At 48.0% G+C, this 17,362-nt stretch overlaps 1 protein-coding gene across 1 annotated transcript; it reads right to left on the reverse strand.

Annotated features, from left to right (window-relative positions):
* Positions 1-1,972: 1,972 nt before the first annotated feature.
* Positions 1,973-16,300, reverse strand: LOC119391667 (uncharacterized). The gene is made up of 6 exons (XM_037659332.2): positions 16,182-16,300; positions 13,663-13,889; positions 10,625-10,829; positions 10,506-10,593; positions 2,840-3,274; positions 1,973-2,260 (listed from the first exon to the last, which is right to left on the reverse strand). Exons 1-6 carry the CDS (start codon positions 16,298-16,300, stop codon positions 1,973-1,975), a joined length of 1,362 nt encoding a protein of 453 aa, XP_037515260.1.
* Between the last annotated feature and the right edge of the window lie 1,062 nt (positions 16,301-17,362).

The following is a 17,362-nucleotide window of genomic DNA, read 5'->3' on the forward strand; positions in this document are numbered from 1 at the left end:
GCATCGAACCCACGACCGCCCGGTCCGCAACAGCAGATGCCGGGCACGCTATCCACTGCGCCACGGTCACTTTTTTTTTTTTCTTTATTGTTGCGCCACGGTCACAGACTTTAGAAGCTTCACAAACGCGCCTTTTATATCTACCACTCTCCAGGTCGACGGGGTGCTGTTGCCCTCTGGGAGCGGTAAAGTAGAGGAATTCGTCACTACTGTGGCCTCCGCGATTAGCAGCTGCAACGCGTTACACGTCCATCCCATTCGCCGCGTTTTCAATAGAAGTTCAATTTTGTCAATGCCTTAACACACCGCGAAGTGGCGATCTTAGCCCAAGTGTCGGAAAAGCGTCGGCCTCGCTCAAAGCATCTCGCTAATCGAAACCAAAAATAGCTCTGCGACGCGCGCCTGCTTCACGTGGCTGTTAAGGCTCTGTTATACTCCGACGTCCGACGCGAGCGCCCGCGAACACGTTGTGTTTCGTCACGCCGAGCCGGCGACGCTACGCCAGGCGCAAATCGGTCTCCGCTACAGTCGCATCTCGAGGAGCGCATGCGCAGTAAAGCGACGAACGCGCTGCGACACCTGTCGGGAACCGACGAAACAACCCGCAAAGCAGGTTCCTGTACGTGCGAGCCCGGCGCGTCCGGCGCGAAATGCAGCGTGATCTACTCGGAGCCGAGCGACGCCCGAGCGCACCAGCAGCCGTCGGCTGCGCCGTCGGTCAGCCGACGCCGGACTGTAGAGGGCTGTTTTTGGCTGACGTAACGTCGCCGTAACGCTCGCACGCGCGCGTCGACGTTACGCTGGAGTATATCAGAGCCTTTACACCGCTTTCCCCGCTCACGCGCTCGCCCCGAGAAAAATCGCGGCCGGGGGGCGGCACGACGCGCTTTGCGTTTCCCTCTAGTCGGGCAGTGGTGTTCAATCACACTTTAACATGCCGCGGGATGGCGACAAAGTTCTGCGTCCAATATGCGACGCTCTTCTGGCGATCACACCTCGTTCTCTGATTACGCTTTCACCGTTAACTACTACAGCTACCACAAGGGTTTGTTTAATCATTTAACGTGGACGTTAGTCGTCGGGATGAAGATGTACCGCCAATCATCAAAGTGGGTGCATATACTTTAAACGGGGCCCTCGCTGCCAGACATCAATATACATTGTGCAAACTCTCTTATATCAATGTGCAGTAAACGTTCAGTTACTTCTGTAAGGGCACGATTTATTTTCGTGTTATTGCGATTCCTATGACGGAGGGATCAACCATCTTTTTTTCTTATTTCGAGCGATAGTGGTTACGGACTGCGGCGGCGGACAACTACGGCGCCAAAAACGGCCCTTGTTGTGATCTCATAACAGCTTTCGCTGTAAAAGTTGTGCATTCGCCAAAGACGACTTGAAGGCGAAATTCATGTTTACACTCGATGTATTGATCCTCCCCCATCCCCCACTCCAAAATCTTTCTACACCTAACATGCACTGCCTTCGTGATCGGCCCACCTTTCACCAAACGACATCATGCGATGACGTCATCATGTGAGGACACGTGATGTGACGTCATGGCGACGTCACAAATAGGTACCGACGATCTTTCACGTCATGACGACGTCAAATAGTGACGTCATCAGGTGACGATTAATTGCATCACTTGTGCTGACGTCGCCGACGATCAATTTTCGCGCTTGATGGGGCCCCGGAGGTATTCGTCTTAATAATCACGAGGTGATCATTTTCCAGCTTTCAAACTCATCACGGTTGGCCACAGGGATCAGGAACTTAGGAGCTCCATTCTTAAGTCATTACAGTGTCTGTAAATATAAAATCATTTATCGTACACGTCGAATAATGTAGCGCACAGCATGCGTGTGCGCAATTTGCACTGTCTCCTTGAATCCCATTCAATATACAGGCGCGCACACACCCGTGCTTGAGAGAAGAGTCATGCATTCGAGTCCTAAAGATACCCGCGCACTCATTCTAGTTCGGAAGTGGTCGTTTCCGTATCTTCCACGAATTCGGGCGGCTCGTAGGTGTCAGCGAAGTCCCTGAGCGGGAACTGGTGCACAACCTGTTTCTCCACAAGTTCGTGCGTGCCTCCGGCGCTCTCCGGAGCTCGGGCCGCTGCTTGCCGCAAGCGGGGGTCGTCGCTAAACAGGTTCGGTATCCTGTCTAACGGCAGCAGCTTTGTCTCCGGCAAGAAAAATATGAGCACCAGCAGCGAAAAGCCTCCCGAAGCACCAGCCGCCGCGAAGTACCATACCTGTAAGGGTGGAAACATGAAATCATGCCATCACTATTCAGTACTGTGGGAGATGCAAACGTGGCGTCCAGAAAACAATGACCTTCTGTCATACACCGTTTCGTCCTTATCGCTACAAACGTGGAAACAACTTTTTATTGACACTACTTTTGAAACATTTCGCTTTATCTTGAGCTCCGCACCTCCCTGCTACGCTCTGTACTTGAAGAAGAAACCCATGAACACGACTGACAGATATCTATCACTACATTGTTCCACTGCAGGAATGATGCAGCAGCGCTCCAACCGCACTTTGTGGTGGCTTTTTAAAGATCAAGCTCGTGAGGTTAATGTCGTCTAATGGAAATGACGGCCATTGCGCTTCATTACACAATGCTCTAGCTTGAGCGACAGTGTCAAAAACTTAAAACAGGCGCCGAACGCGGAGAACAATCAACGTCTTAATCCGCGCCGTATGGTGGCACATGCATGGCTCATACGCGCCTTGAATTTTGATCTATTCACTCTCGCAACAAAGTTTTAAAAAAGTGAGCCAAGTGAGTGCTTTTTATTAACTCAATACAAGCAAGACAATGTTACCTGATAGGAATCCGAGCGCATCGACCAGCGAAACAGGAAGAACAGGACGTGGACCCCACTGTACAGGACGCCAGCGAGTAGACCGTGGCGCCGCGGCGGTAGTACCTCGGTGCACAACAGAAAGGAGACGGGTCCCAGTCCCACGGAGTTGGCGACCACGTAACAAAGGGAAGCGCACATGACGGCCCGCTCGAAGGTGGCGTTCTCGGCAAGCGACTCGGCGTGTATTGTGCGGTGGACGAGGTAGGCGCTCAAGAGCAGGATTACTGTGAGCAGCACCGTGGAGGTATAGAGCAGGAATCGCCGACCGATAGTGTCCATCAGGAAGATGATGCCCGGCATGATTAAAATCTCGAAGACGACCATGATGAGGTCCTTCCGGCCGAAGAAGATGTCATTGCTGCCCACCAGCTGGAGGTTTTGGAATTTCTGCACCTGGATATGCGCAAAGTAGAACAGCGGTTTCCGCTCGTAAACATCGAAAATAAGAATGTTACAGATTCACCGCAAGGGCGAAGCGATGAATGCGATAGCAACAAATTGTAGTGTTACACGAAGTGAGGCTAGCAGCTAACTGCTTTGTATCCGATCTCGGGTAATACAAAACGGTGGTGTGAGAGAATGCGGCCGCTCCATAGAGAGATGCTCTCCGCATAGTCACTTCGCGTTGAGAGCGCAGGACGTAGAAGGGTATACGAGCCGCCCGCTATGATGACTGTGGAGATAGCGGGCGCGCCAGCGATCGCGCCCTTAGATCCAAAGTTCAAAGTGGCTGCTCGCGCGACACTCTCTCCCGCTCCCCACCTCGCGTCTTTACATGGTCGTTAAAGACGGGCGGGGCGTTTCCTGTCTGTTTCGACGGCAGGCCTCCGGAGCGGGGTGATGTTATCGCATGCACCCTCCGAGTGACGGAAATGGGCCAGCTCGTTTGACCTCTGCTTCTGCCGCGTTCGTCGCTCCCTCTCGCGCGCTTTTACCCGCAGTAGAACATACTATGCGCGGGGGGATCTTATCAACTTGGACTTCATACTGTAAGGACATGCCAGTGACAGCAACGGCGACGGCAAAAACCCGTCGAGACTGTCCATATAACTGCTATCGCACTAAAACTTCTCAATGAGAGAACCTTCGGTTGCAATCTTCCGAATAGGAAACTATATAGTGAAAAATGAAGGCAGATCCCACGTACCTGGGAATCGATGTTATGCGAAGCATGTGCGGGAACGTGAATGAGGTGTAATTTTTCACATTGAGCGAAACGTTAGGGAATGACGCTGCAGAAATGTGAAAGCGGTATACGCACGCTGATATGTTGAATAGTCGCATATGTATTATATGAACAGTTATTTACGATTGCGTAATGATGCCAACACCAACATGGGTGATACCAACACCAGACGCGGTAAGCTGATATGTAGTGCCTACATTCTTCAATACTAGATAGCGGGAATCCGAACACGACAAAGAAGGAACACAGATGCACAGGACAGGCGTTACTCGCAACTAAGCTTTATTCAGAAAAGCCTCCTCAGATATAGAAGCAGCCGAGTGGCACGCGCAGGCGCACTGTACGTACGTCACAATCACAGTTGCTATGCTTATAGTTGCCCGTTATGACGGAGAACGCATGCACGTTTCACAAACCCTTGTGCATGTATGTAAGGGGTTCTTGACAGTTCTTGAACAAGCTCATCATCACAGCGATCAATGAGCACCAGCAGCTGGACCAAACTTGTTACCGGTACCGTTCGTGATCGCGGTTACGAGGGGGGTCTATGTGTAGTGAAGTACGAGGTATAGTACAGCTGGTGCAAATACTGGATGCCTTTTACGATAAAATGATGGATGATGCCTCCTGTCCTGGACGTGGCAACGAGGTCTTTTGATGCCCTGTCCACACCCAAGTCGTCTTTCACGCAGTGTAAGGACCAGGCGTTGTTGAGTTCTGATAAATCAATGTTGAAGTCAGCGGTAATAATGAGGGGCCTGGTCGTCTCGGCAGATATAGTTGTAGAAAGCAGTGACCCCGGTTTTTATTTCGCAAAAACCGGGGTCACTCGTCCACGTGGTCTACGTTGCGGACCATGTGGACGAGTGGATGGTAGTTGAGCGTCTTCCAGGGGTGTTCTGTCTTCAGCTCCCTCGCTTCCCATGCGTCCGCCGCGGTGGTGTAGCGGTTACGGTGCTCGGCTGCTGACCCGAAGGTCGCGGTTTCGATTCCAGCCGCGGCGGTCACATTTCGATGGTGGCGAAATGCTCGATGCCCGTGTACTGTGCGATGTCGGTGCACGTTAAAGAATACCAGATGGTCCAAATTTCCGGCGCCCTTCGTTACGGCATCTCTCATAATCATATCGTGGTTTTGGGACATAAAACCCCAAGAATTATTATTATTATCACTTTCCTTGCGTGTCAATGTGTGTGTTCGTGGTTACTGTATTGGTTGAGAGACTCTGTACTACGTGTGGCACATACCCGCATAACATGAACTCTGCTATACGGGTATGTGCCACATGTGACTGAGAGGAAGGGTTTCGTGACGTACGTGACAGGTATTTTGCGTTATTCATGTGATGACCAGTGATGCATGTTCATCATACTCTGATGCCCTGCTATGCCAATTTTGGTATATTACAAGTTATGAACACGACCAGGAGAGCGCTCAGACGTAGGCGGCTAGATAGATAGATAGATAGATAGATAGATAGATAGATAGATAGATAGATAGATAGATAGATAGATAGATAGATAGATAGATAGATAGATAGATAGATAGATAGATAGATAGAAACTGGCAAAGTGTCTGAGGCTCGCTAAGAAATGCTTCGCATTTAATATATAAGGATTCAAGCAGACCCCCCCCCCAAGCCAAGGCTAGAGAGAAAAGTTATGTGAAATTTGAGATATGAGATATTGAGAACTGGCACCTAGGAATAGATCTTACACACGAGCCCATGAAATTTCCCTTGACATTAGGATAGATGAATGTACTTGATTCGCGTCCGGCTATTAATGATATGTCAGTCATTGCCGCATGTCTGTTATGCCTTCACGCAAATTCTGGTACATACAATTCGTAATGAAATAATCGTGACGGCGTCACAACACATCACAACTTCATTTATGCAATTCATGCCATGGTACAGGTAACATGTGTAGGACGTCATTTCGTTCGTGTTTGTCGTACACACACAACATGCAATGCCTTAACATTCTGACATTGAACAAGGTAATGAAGCAAGATGACATCTTGTCCTGTATTTAGTTACCTACATATAAAGCATAAAATGTCATCCATATTATAAACGGACGGCCATTCGTATTCTTCATACGCTCATGTAGATAGATAGATAGATAGATAGATAGATAGATAGATAGATAGATAGATAGATAGATAGATAGATAGATAGATAGATAGATAGATAGATAGATAGATAGATAGATAGATAGATAGATAGATAGATAGATAGATAGATAGATAGATAGATAGATAGATAGATAGATAGATAGATAGATAGATAGATAGATAGATAGATAGATAGATAGATAGATAGATAGATAGGCTCTTAGCAGTGACATCTCGATTTGGTACAACAGTCACAGTGTTCCACCGACGTGATTCTGTCGCAATGAAACAGACGGAATTGGTGGTCATCTTACTCCCGCGGGTCCTCCAAGCATGCGCAACCAGAAGACGAATACGGCGCATATCATGGCCTTGACTGGTGTGCTCATGCGCTGCACGCGGATAGCCGAGAGGGCGCATTCGTCACCTGTCACAGCGATGCCCAGCAGGATCGTAGGCGTGCTGTGCCTCCGTCAAGCGGTCGACCTGCGCCGAAGCCCGTGGTAGGTCGTTCAAAGCATTACGTTGGGCTCTTCCGCGTCGAATAAGACTCTTCGTTAAATCGAAGGCTCAGTTACGAGGTAAGTCGCAATGAAAACTGTGCAAGCGGCCACCACTGCTTGCCACCAAAATATCCATTAGGATTAGCAGAGATTGAGTCAGGATCCATAAAACATGAGCAAACTGAAGTTCTATATAAAAGTGATAGTTCCTAGTGACAGACGTAGACAATACCGATTTATCAGTATCGTGTGAGGCTTGTGACTACAGGTACGGCTCTGCGAGCGTTCTACATTTCTTTAGAGGGAAAAAAAGGCACGTTCAGCTAGCATCATTACGTTAAATATTTCTTCCAGATTTCGCATGTACGCTTCTCAGTGCTGAAATATCGATTGCCTCCTTTCTGCTTTGTGGTTTGTTTGTATAATGTTCTCTTGGTATCGCTTCCGATTTTTTTATTATTAGTGACACATGTGTATACAATCTCGTTGAATTAAATTAATCTATCCAAGTTCATTCGCAAGAAGCAGTAGCGTCACGTTCTTCTTTCAATGCCCATTACCTTACCTCAGACGTTTGTTTCTAAACACAGCTGTGCAGAATGTTTCAATTAACCTACAATACTTCTTGGGGGTTTTACGTCGAAAAACCAGGATATGGTTACAAAGGACGATTCAATAAACCGTATTCAACAAAATGGAAAGAAATGTTCTAGGCGCGAGCACCACACTATTTGGGTATCCAGCCTTTCTTTGACGTTATAGCGACATCATGGCGAACTCCATTGGGAGCCTTTCATACTGCGCTACCACAACCCGGAAACTGGGAGCTCTTTTGTCATTGAAAACGCCTAGACAAAACGGTAAGGGAGCCGTCAATATCAACGGGAAGCTTCGTTAAACGGGTAGCTTTCGTTAAATTGAATGGTGCAGATGCCGTATGCATTTTGGAATAAGATGTCAATAAACACTTTGGTGCAGTGGCTAATTTAGTGCAATGGAACGGCTCTTTTGCACCGGCGTTTAGCATCACAGCTGTTCCGCATCTTTTTTATGCTTTTCCCATCGCACGCATTTTTTTGGGGCTCCTAACAGTAGTAGGGTCACTACCAACTATCTAAAATTTATAATCAACGAAAGAGCTTGTACACCACGCCTGCGGGGTGCTTCTTGTAGAAAATGGAGACATTTTTTATGTGTGTAAAAAATGCTAGCTATGGCAGTTAAGCACCTGCGGTGTTCACAGACTACTCTACGTTGAGACTCAAATACTATGTCGCTGCTGAAGTTAGAGTTAAATCGCTCAATGCTTAAAACTTCCTCGTGAACTCTTTTATTCAGCTTGAGAAAACTTGTTGATGCGGAAAGGTTATAGGGCCCCAAATATAAGGCGTACCCATATTTTGTGAATTCCAAAATCGCGCGTAACATGAGATAGACTTCCTCTAATTTCGGCGGGATATCGACGCCTGTCGCGCCGGAAAGGCAATCGCTCCGTTATGTGAGACCGGAACTTTCCTCGAAGAAGTGACGAACTTCGTGTGAAGGCGCGTCGCGGCAGTATGTTGTGCAAAGGGCAAAGTCATGTTCGGGAAATTCTTCTTCCACTTCAATAGCTCGTGGACACGAAGCCTGAACAGAAACGTCACTTATGAGGTCATTGATAGGGCGGAAGTCGCTGTCGACCATGGCTCTTAGTGATGCCGACTAAACGGTCTGAACCTCTGAGCGGCACGGCGCAGATTATTGCTCCTGCCCCCACCCCCCCTTCCATCCGTGACAAGGGCCAACTGCTGACACTGGCAAAGTAGCGATCCTTATGCAACGAAAGGCCGAGCCTTGCCTACTACAGTACTGCGGTAGTAGGACGTCACGCGTGGCCTTTGTGCCCAGGTCACGTAACTTCGACCAGTCGAGCTGCAAATAGACTGCGCACATTCACGCAGCAATTGATTTCTGGGGATCAAAGGATGTTCCACATCCGTTTTCATGTCCGCAAGTGGCGAACACTCCTCCTGTGCGAGTGCCTGTTCCTGGTTTCGAATGATGGCGCCGATATTTATGCGTTTGGCAGTTACGACTGGATGACTATGTTTGACGTTCTTACGCTCGCGATATTGACAAGGGTAGAAATCGTAACGATAACGTGTTTTGAGCATGCTCAGCAACTTGAAAAAATCGGTAGATTCAATGCATCGTGGGAATCGGTTTCATGCGAAGCAGTCGCGAGTAGCCGTGTATGCTGCATTTTTTTTTTTTTTGGCTTTCAATCAAAGGCTACGAGGTGGATCGACGCGTTTTTGTAAATGGAGTACTCGTGGACACATCGTGCGCTCACCAGGCACGCCGACTACACTGCCGTTTAACAGGTAACTTATGGTTTGACGTAACGTCAGCACTCACGTTAGAGCACATACGTCAGTTATATTGAAGCGAATTGTACGCTGTGATTCATTCGTTAGCCATATGCTAACGAATGCTACGTATCACATTCACATCAAGGCACGCTACCGTGCGATGCTGTGAATGTGATTTGTAGCATTCGTTAGCTTATTGCTCGGCGGTTGAGCAACGCTTGATTATAGCTTGCTGAGTCATAGGAGTACATATGTAATGTTTATCGTTTGTTATAAAAGCGGAGTCAGCACTGGTACCACAACTGACGTTAAGCGTACATTATGTCTGTATCATAGGAGTACACACGTAATGTTTATTACCTTCTTATAAAACTAAAAAGCCAGCACTGCAATCACAATTGACGCTGCGCCAACGTGATCCTTTCTGAGGTCTTTTTTTTTTCTGAAGCAGATCCAAGACCTGGGGTAGCTCTGTGGTAGAATAATTGATTGTCACGCAGAATAAGTGATATGGATTCTCGCTGAGTTCCCGATTTTTATTCCTTGCATTCGTTGGGTCAACGCGACTAATGCCCCGCATATTCTTGACGCTCTGGCGTATAAATTACCAATGTCGTTCTCGCCGTTCCGGGGTAGATATAAACTGTCAATCACCGGTGGCGCGTACCCGTGTACGGTGGTATACAGGTATGTGCCGCGCGTGGCTGGATGAAAGGGTTTAATTAGTTACACGACATGATTTTCACGTTATTCATGTCATAATGAGACAGTCACGTTCGTCATATCATGCCCTTCTATGCCAATTTTGGTCAATAATAAGCAAACAAGGCGACCACGAGCGCGCCCACACGTAGGCAGCTACATAGACGGATATGTAGGTACAAACGCTCAAAGTGCCTTTGGTTCGTTAAGAAATGCGCTGCATTTAAAATTAGCGAAAATGTTGTGCAGTTTTGCTACACACACTTCGTTAGTAAATTTGCTGTCGTAATGCGGGCACTATTTTCCCATAATGTTTCATCAAGTTCGCGGGGACAGTTACAGGGACATCTTTATAACAGTAACGTTAAAAGCGATGAAACCAAAGCTGATGAGAAATTTAGGAGTTTACTCCAGCTGTTGTTGGCTTAATTGCTACATCTAAACAACATTTGTGATAGAAAAAATCGTCCCGATGAACAAGAACTGCAGAGGGCCTTTGTTTGCGAACGCAAGCTCAAGCTCACTCACAAAAGGAATAAATCACATTACGCTCGTCCCACTTATTTATCACGGCACACGCCTCAAAAAGCACGTGACCGTCGCTGCAGCAGTATAGGAGGGTGCGTTCGTTAGATACAACATGTGCCCGAGGGGAGGGGGTGGGTGCCAGCTTTATGTTATTGCGACCATTATGCCAGCAAATATGGTAACGCGTAATAGGGCCGCCTCGACTGCTCCATAGCGAGTAGTGGCTCACTCACCTGCAGAAGCCACAGTGGTGACTCAATGACCCATCTCATGCAGAAGATGTAGAACACGCTTGGTATCCAGGGAGACGACGGCGAGCCACTGCCATGGCATCGCGTGCGGAAACACGAACCCGACCAGGCGGCCGAGCAGGTAGCAGCAGTGCTCGATGCCGGCCACGACGCCGCGGTCTTCGTCTGGAGCCACCTCGGTCAGGTAGACGTATCCGGTCAGGCTACCGACGGCCATGAACACGCCTGACACGGCCTGGAACACGCAGATCAAGAATCCCGTCGGCAGTTGGGGCAGCATTGTGGACAGCACCGTCACCATTGTGCCTGCGTAAAAAAGACGCAGCGTTGAAAAGGTTCTTTCCCAGAAGAACGGCTCCTCCTTGACGTGGAGCGATTGAAGTAGACCGCATGAGCTAACGCGAACCAGTGAGCAACATTTAGTAGGCGCCCTGGAACAATCATAGTTCTGTTAAAACTCCTTGTGTATGAACGTTAAATCCGAGGAGAACAAATAGACCGGAGAGTGTATGGTTGCATGGGGAGTGTATGGAACGTATACAATGATTGAGCAAGTCTGGACATAGCAGGCGATTGCATCGCATAAGTCGCTCGGTGGCGATCGGGTCTGCGAAGTATGAAACGGCTGCGTGGTGTGAATACAGCGAAAATATTCGAAAGCAGTCTAAACGCCATTATATTTTTTTGGGAGTCGCGCTGCAAGGGGAAGTGAATATCACACGCACGTGAGTTCAACGTAACAGGAGCTCCTTGTAACGTCGGTGACGAAGTTTCAAAGTGGCGAGGGCAATGCCACCTCTAGAGATGGTCCCCGAAGTAAACAGTAAGGGCGGACAAAAAGGTGTCGCTTGTGACAGATCATGTCCTATGGGCGTACGCTGCTTGCCCTAACTAGCCGAGGCAAAGAGAAGGAGTGTGTGCTCACAGTTCGTACTCTCCTCCTGGCGGCACATTTAACAGCACAGTTCAGTTTCTTCGAACTCTTTAAACAACGAATAAAGTCCTTGAATTCTTTCTCCTAAAATTCTCACGAGGTAGCAGCATTACGATTTCTAGCTGTGTAACCTAAAGGCGTAGTAGGGTCCTAGGAAATAAATGCCCCTTTAATATGTGGCAAATGGCGGCGAGAGTATCGGCATGTTCATGTCCATAAATACAAAAGAGTGCTGGCGCACTCTGGAGGAGTTGGTTTGGCTTCACATGTATCAAAGTTTAACTGAAGATACGAACTAGTATTGAGTGACTGTGCTTGCGTTTGCTGAGATGATCAGAATAATCGCTATCACTCACTGCACATCCCTCTATGAAGACATGCCACATTTCGCCATCTCTCACGAAAGAAACATGCCCGTACAATATTTTTTTTTTCTTTTGTAGTACTGCTTGACCTCTTCATAATATGGGACAACGCGCACCTTAACAACAAAAATGGCAGTAACAATACGCTTCACCGGCTCAATCTCCGGCGTAAACGCTGAAAGTTTCCGTGGTTATGAGGAAGTGTTCGTGCACACAGCACATCCACGAACACCTACATCTTAGGCTGGTTTGAACGTGCCGTCGTCACTTTAATGGGCAGAACATTTGCGCTGACGCAACAAGCCGGTTTCGCAGTGAGCTGGCGTTTGAGGTTTAACAAAGTGAATCGCATTCTGCTTCATAATATGAAGCTTAGAATAACAGAGAGCTGAGCTAGTTGGTACGTATTCATTCTAAAAAGAGACAGGGCGTGCAAACACGGACACAAGAAAGAGATCAGGACACCACAAACGCCGACTAACACTGAAGAGACGCACAACGGCTGAAAAGAAGAAGACACGAAAACTTATCTGCGCATGCATGCAACCGGCGAACCTATCAATCCGGCACGCGTTGCGGTCTACGTGGAAGATAACTGTTAAGGCATTTGATTTCATCTTTATGCAAGTTAATCGACGGTTGGCTCACGCATGCGCTACCACTATTCTCGATATGCCATGCTTCAATCATCAGACGCGTTTCTTCATTTTTATGCCGGTACAACACTGCGCATTCATCGAATTTTGGCGTGCACTTACAATCTCGACAATGTAAAGATAGATTAGATGGTGAGCCTCCTGTTAGCGATCTCTTATGTTCCAACAATCTCTGGTTAATGCATCGGCCCGTCTGTCCTACGTAGAAGCGGCCGCAGCTGAAAGGGACCTTATACACCACACTTGTACGGCAATCAGTGAATTTGTTGGTGTGTTTTACGAAACAATTATCGGTCCGCTTCTTGTCTTTTACCTCGCTCATTCTTCCTCTGCACAGCGGCACAAATCTTACCTAGCTTATTGGCAGCCGTGAAAACAACATTGACGCCGTATCTACTTCCTACTTTCTTTAGCCTGTGAGATATGCAATGAATGTACGGAATACCTACGACACGTTTCTTCCTATCGCAACGCGTGCCGGATTGAAGGTTCGCCGGTTGCATGGGCATGCGCAGTTCGTGTCTTCTTTCTTTTCAGTTTGCGTCTCTCAGTTGTTAGTCGGCGTTTGTGGTGTCCTGATCTCTTTCTTGTGTCCGTGTTTGCACGCCCTGTCTCTTTTTAGATCATAATATGTTAGTCACAGTTAACTTGTAGCAATCTGTTACAACGCGCGTGCCAACTAGTCGTCGGCAGTCATCAACTCAATGATGCGAACACAAGAAAGAACACTCGTTTGTGCCGCTGCCATTATATTCCTTCAAGAGAAAGCGCGGTTCCTGTTTTGCATTGGCGTGGAGTAGGCAGCAATGCGCGCATTCCGTGAATAACCTTCCTAAGCTTAATAACGCGGTGCTCCAATGGTTATCGTGCTCGAGTGCTTGCCCGAAGGATTCGGGATCGAATCCCGACCGCAGGGGCCGCATTTCCATGGAGGCGAAATGCTAGAGGCCCCTGTACTTAGATGTAGGTGCACGTTCAAGAAACCCCGGTCACTGAAATTTCCGGAGCCCTCCGCTACGGAGTACTTCATAATCATGTCGCGGTTTTGGGACGTAAAACCCCAGCAAATGATCAATCCCCATAGACATTCTTGCGCAGCTAGAGTATGCGTTCAACAAATTAAGCAAGCAATAGGCTTCCAAAGACTGAACAAGCGCCCGCGCCCGGATGTACGTGAGACGTACCAAATACCATGCCGATTCCGTAGAGGTAGAGTGCCGTGACTCGACCGGTCGCCTGCATGAGCACGCTGCCGACCACATATCCCATGATGCCACCGATTTCCTTGACGTCGCCGACGGCTACGGCGATCTCGACACCGTAAAGCGGGTCCTGCTCCAGCTTCTTGTGCAGTACGATGTCGAGCGTGATGCTGAAGCCCTGGCAGAAGATTCCCAGCCACGTGACGCGCCTCGAATGAAGAAAGGGCGGAATGAAAATAAGGGGAAAATCAATCTCCTGGAGCACCATTGGTCTACACGCGATTATAATTGTCAGTAGACCATCAAAACTTGCTCTACTTTGTTCTAACGCGGCAAAAGACACAGTGCTATCTGGGATCAGGTATTTCTTTTTTTTTTCTGGTGGACATCGGTCGTTACCGCACTAAAGTAAAGCAGAACATGATACAGCAACGAGCCCTTGTTGCCACCATAATAAAGAGTGGCGGACGGTCCCTGAGCATATTCTTATGAGCTAGGAACACGAAAGCGCTTCTTCGGCTAGCTTGTTGTTATAGAGGAATGTTGCAAAATAGCGTTGCTGAGCTGTGTTCAAGGCCAACTTATAGGCCGGACAAGGGAGCGCTTTATTTGTAGAGGCTACGTCGGTGACCACGTGTTGCACACGTAGGCGAGCTTCCGCAGTATGCCGACGATTCCTATGACACCTAGAAATACAAAAGCTTGAAAAGCGTGTTCATTGTTTTCGGTGGCTTGACACTCTGGTAAGGTGTTGTGCAATGCACCACGCATGCGATGCACGGACGTAATTTTGCTTTACACCTCAAGGATAACCAGCTTTGCTTGCACAATACAGGATCCCATCGCGACAACTGCTCTCTCCAACGGGGGTCCCGTGCAGCGACTTCGACACTCTGGGCTTTCGGAATGCTAACCCCATCAGGCAGAGTCGAATTTCATACCACTGCATGATCGGCTGAAATCCTCCTGTTAACGCCGCTGTATTTTACTTACTGCCTTTATCCATTTATCTCTGGCCAACTCATGAACCTTCCAATTATTGCAGGGGCCCTGGACCCGCCATTCGGCCATTCTGAGACCTCAACGTCGACCTCAATCTCCGACCTAAACCGCGGTGGGAGGATTTACAACGACGTCAGATACTTCCTCAATGGAAGAAAAGCCATCCTTCTGCGAAGAGGAGCTCTGTCCCAGTGGGGCCCTACCAGGGACGTAGGCAGAAACTTTTTTCGGGGGGGGGGGGGCGGCACCTTGATCTGGAGTGGGGGTCGGGCAGGCAGATGTGATCGAGTGTCACTTCGCGCTGTCTTTGCCATGTCGAAAAAAAAATCAGGGGGGGGGGGGCATGGGCCCGGTGTGCCACCCCCTGGCTACGCCAATAGGCCCTACAGGGCTCGGTCATCTCGCCAATGCTCTTCAATTCTGTCATGACCGGTCTTCCCAAAAGGCTCCAGACAGTGAACAATAACAATCACTGCGGTATATGCAGATGACGTCACGATGGCGTCACGCGGGGTAGTGACGGACAGATTGAGACGGCCCAGCAGGAGGCCATTGAGGTGGTCGAGAAGTACCTTGCAGGCACCGTTCTCCAATTTTCTTCTTACATTGTTATACATATACAGACCTTAAAGTGTCTGTATCTGTAAGGTCTGCCAGACAGACGCAGCTGCTTTTAAGTATACGCTCTGGGAATGCGAGTTTAAAGCTAAAGGTATTAATTCCGACTTTCTCTCAGCCAGGTGTCCAGCCGCCTAGCGCAGCTCCAAGACCTGTAGAGCGGCGGACAGGCAAGGCCTTGACGTCCCGACATGGGACAATAAAGTTGTTTTCATCCATTAATGGACCAATGTGCTGACCATGACGCCAGCTTTCACTTCACTAATTACACTCAGTAAAGAGTAACCAGTCGAAACACTCGTTAAAATCAACGTCTTGCTTTTTGTTTTTATATCGTTCGCCATCGAGAACACTCATAGCGATGACGCTATTTGTCCCAATTTGAACGTTACGCCAATAAACACTATCGCATCATCATCCTTATGGTACTTACTTAAAAGTAGATGTCCTGGATCTACTGAACTGACCCAGACGCCATATGTTACACTTTATTAATTATACTTACTGAAGTGTAACAAATAATCGAAATACCCTTGGTAACGTCGCCGTCCTTTCCCAAGTGTATCTCTTTTGCCTGGCGAAGAAGGGAATGTGCAAGAACACGTTCAAACGCCACACGAAGTAAGGCTACCAGCTAACTCGTTTAGCAAGCAACGTGCTTAACAGAACAAACCACCGGCGTTCCTGTCTGCTTGAGCCGCGATCGTCGGCCGCCCTCTCACGCTTTTGCTCATGCGTAGAACACACTATGCGCGAGACATCGACTTGGGCTTTATACGGAACATCGCAGCGCGCCGACGCCGACGGCGAAGGCGAAAATGAGCCGGAGGTTCCATAATTAGTATCGCAATAACAGATGTCATCTGATTTGCTGAGCTCACCAAGATGGCGGGAAACGATGCTCCTTTATGATACGCCGGCCTTGCTGGGCGATGTCTCCCTCCACATGGACCACTTCCTCTACCCGCTTCTCTTCTTTGATGTTCACGCCTTGGTCCATTGTTCCTGTGCCCCGTTTCAACACTGCGAGCCGGAAGAAAGCTAATCTTCTTCTCTTTCAGCTTCCATCGACCGGGCCAATAAACGTGCCTTCATTTGATGATGATAGATATATCCTCTTCGTTTTGGCATTCACCACCAAGAACCTTTAGCGAAGATTCTTTAGCGAAGTCGTCGATCAGTGGACCAATTTTACCTTATTTTCCAACATCCGCTTATGTGACGGCTGCGAGATTTCGCAGGCGTAGCATGATGGAAGTCTTTGCAGACGCAGCACTGACAAGTTCCACAGAATATCGGCACTTATTATATCCCTGGCGGAGGTCATTTTGTGAACCTCGTAAAGTGGAAGTGTCAATTACGCGGCTGCGATGTCGTGTACCGAGGCTAAATTTCTACCAACGCAGGTCTGCTCAGGCACCTTCTCCACTGTGCGCATTCTGTGGTGAGCTGGAAACTATTGATCATTTCTTTCTGACCTGCGCGCGATATACTACAGCACGAAAAACCCTTTTGGAAATACCTTCACGTGCTATTGGAATAATTTATCTGTGCCTGTGATTTTGTCTTTTGGAGCCTCTACTTCTGGGTTCTCCAATGCGAAGGTTTGCGTGGCCGTGAGGGATTATCTCAATGAAACCAATCGGTTAACTAGATAATCTATATTATCCTTCTGTGTCGACACATGTATATATATATATATATATATTTTTTAAAGTTAGGGCATTGATTTATTTTATTCTATTATTAATTTTTTTTTCATATTTGATCAAGCGCAAAAATTTCCCATGAAATTTGTAATGTTTCTATTCTTTAACCTCCCTTCTAAAATAATATAACATTTGATAAACCACTCTTGGCCAATCCCCCACAGTGGGGGTGAGCCACGGTTGAAGGTGAACAAGAACCGGCCTCCTACCGCACGACTCATGGCCAATCCCCCTTGGTGGGTTGAGCGATTCTGACAGAAACCAACCAACCGGGCTGCAGGATGTTAATGTACATACCTATCAAGCTAAAGTAATCGGTAAATCTAGGCTAACAATACATCGAATAAATTAAT

The sequence above is a fragment of the Rhipicephalus sanguineus genome, chromosome 4 (genome assembly GCF_013339695.2).
Source record: "Rhipicephalus sanguineus isolate Rsan-2018 chromosome 4, BIME_Rsan_1.4, whole genome shotgun sequence".
Taxonomy (NCBI): domain Eukaryota; kingdom Metazoa; phylum Arthropoda; class Arachnida; order Ixodida; family Ixodidae; genus Rhipicephalus; species Rhipicephalus sanguineus.

What these genes read in the sequence shown, in the direction of transcription:
- LOC119391667 (XM_037659332.2), bottom strand. Translation starts at nt 16,300, where the DNA reads ATGGACCAAGGCGTGAACATCAAAGAAGAGAAGCGGGTAGAGGAAGTG. An exon ending in CGGAATCGGCATGGTATTTG is followed by an intron (nt 10,830 to 13,662) that starts GTACGTCTCACG and finishes TTTTTTACGCAG; the next exon opens with GCACAATGGTGACGGTGCTG. An exon ending in TGCGCTCGGATTCCTATCAG is followed by an intron (nt 2,261 to 2,839) that starts GTAACATTGTCT and finishes CCACCCTTACAG; the next exon opens with GTATGGTACTTCGCGGCGGC.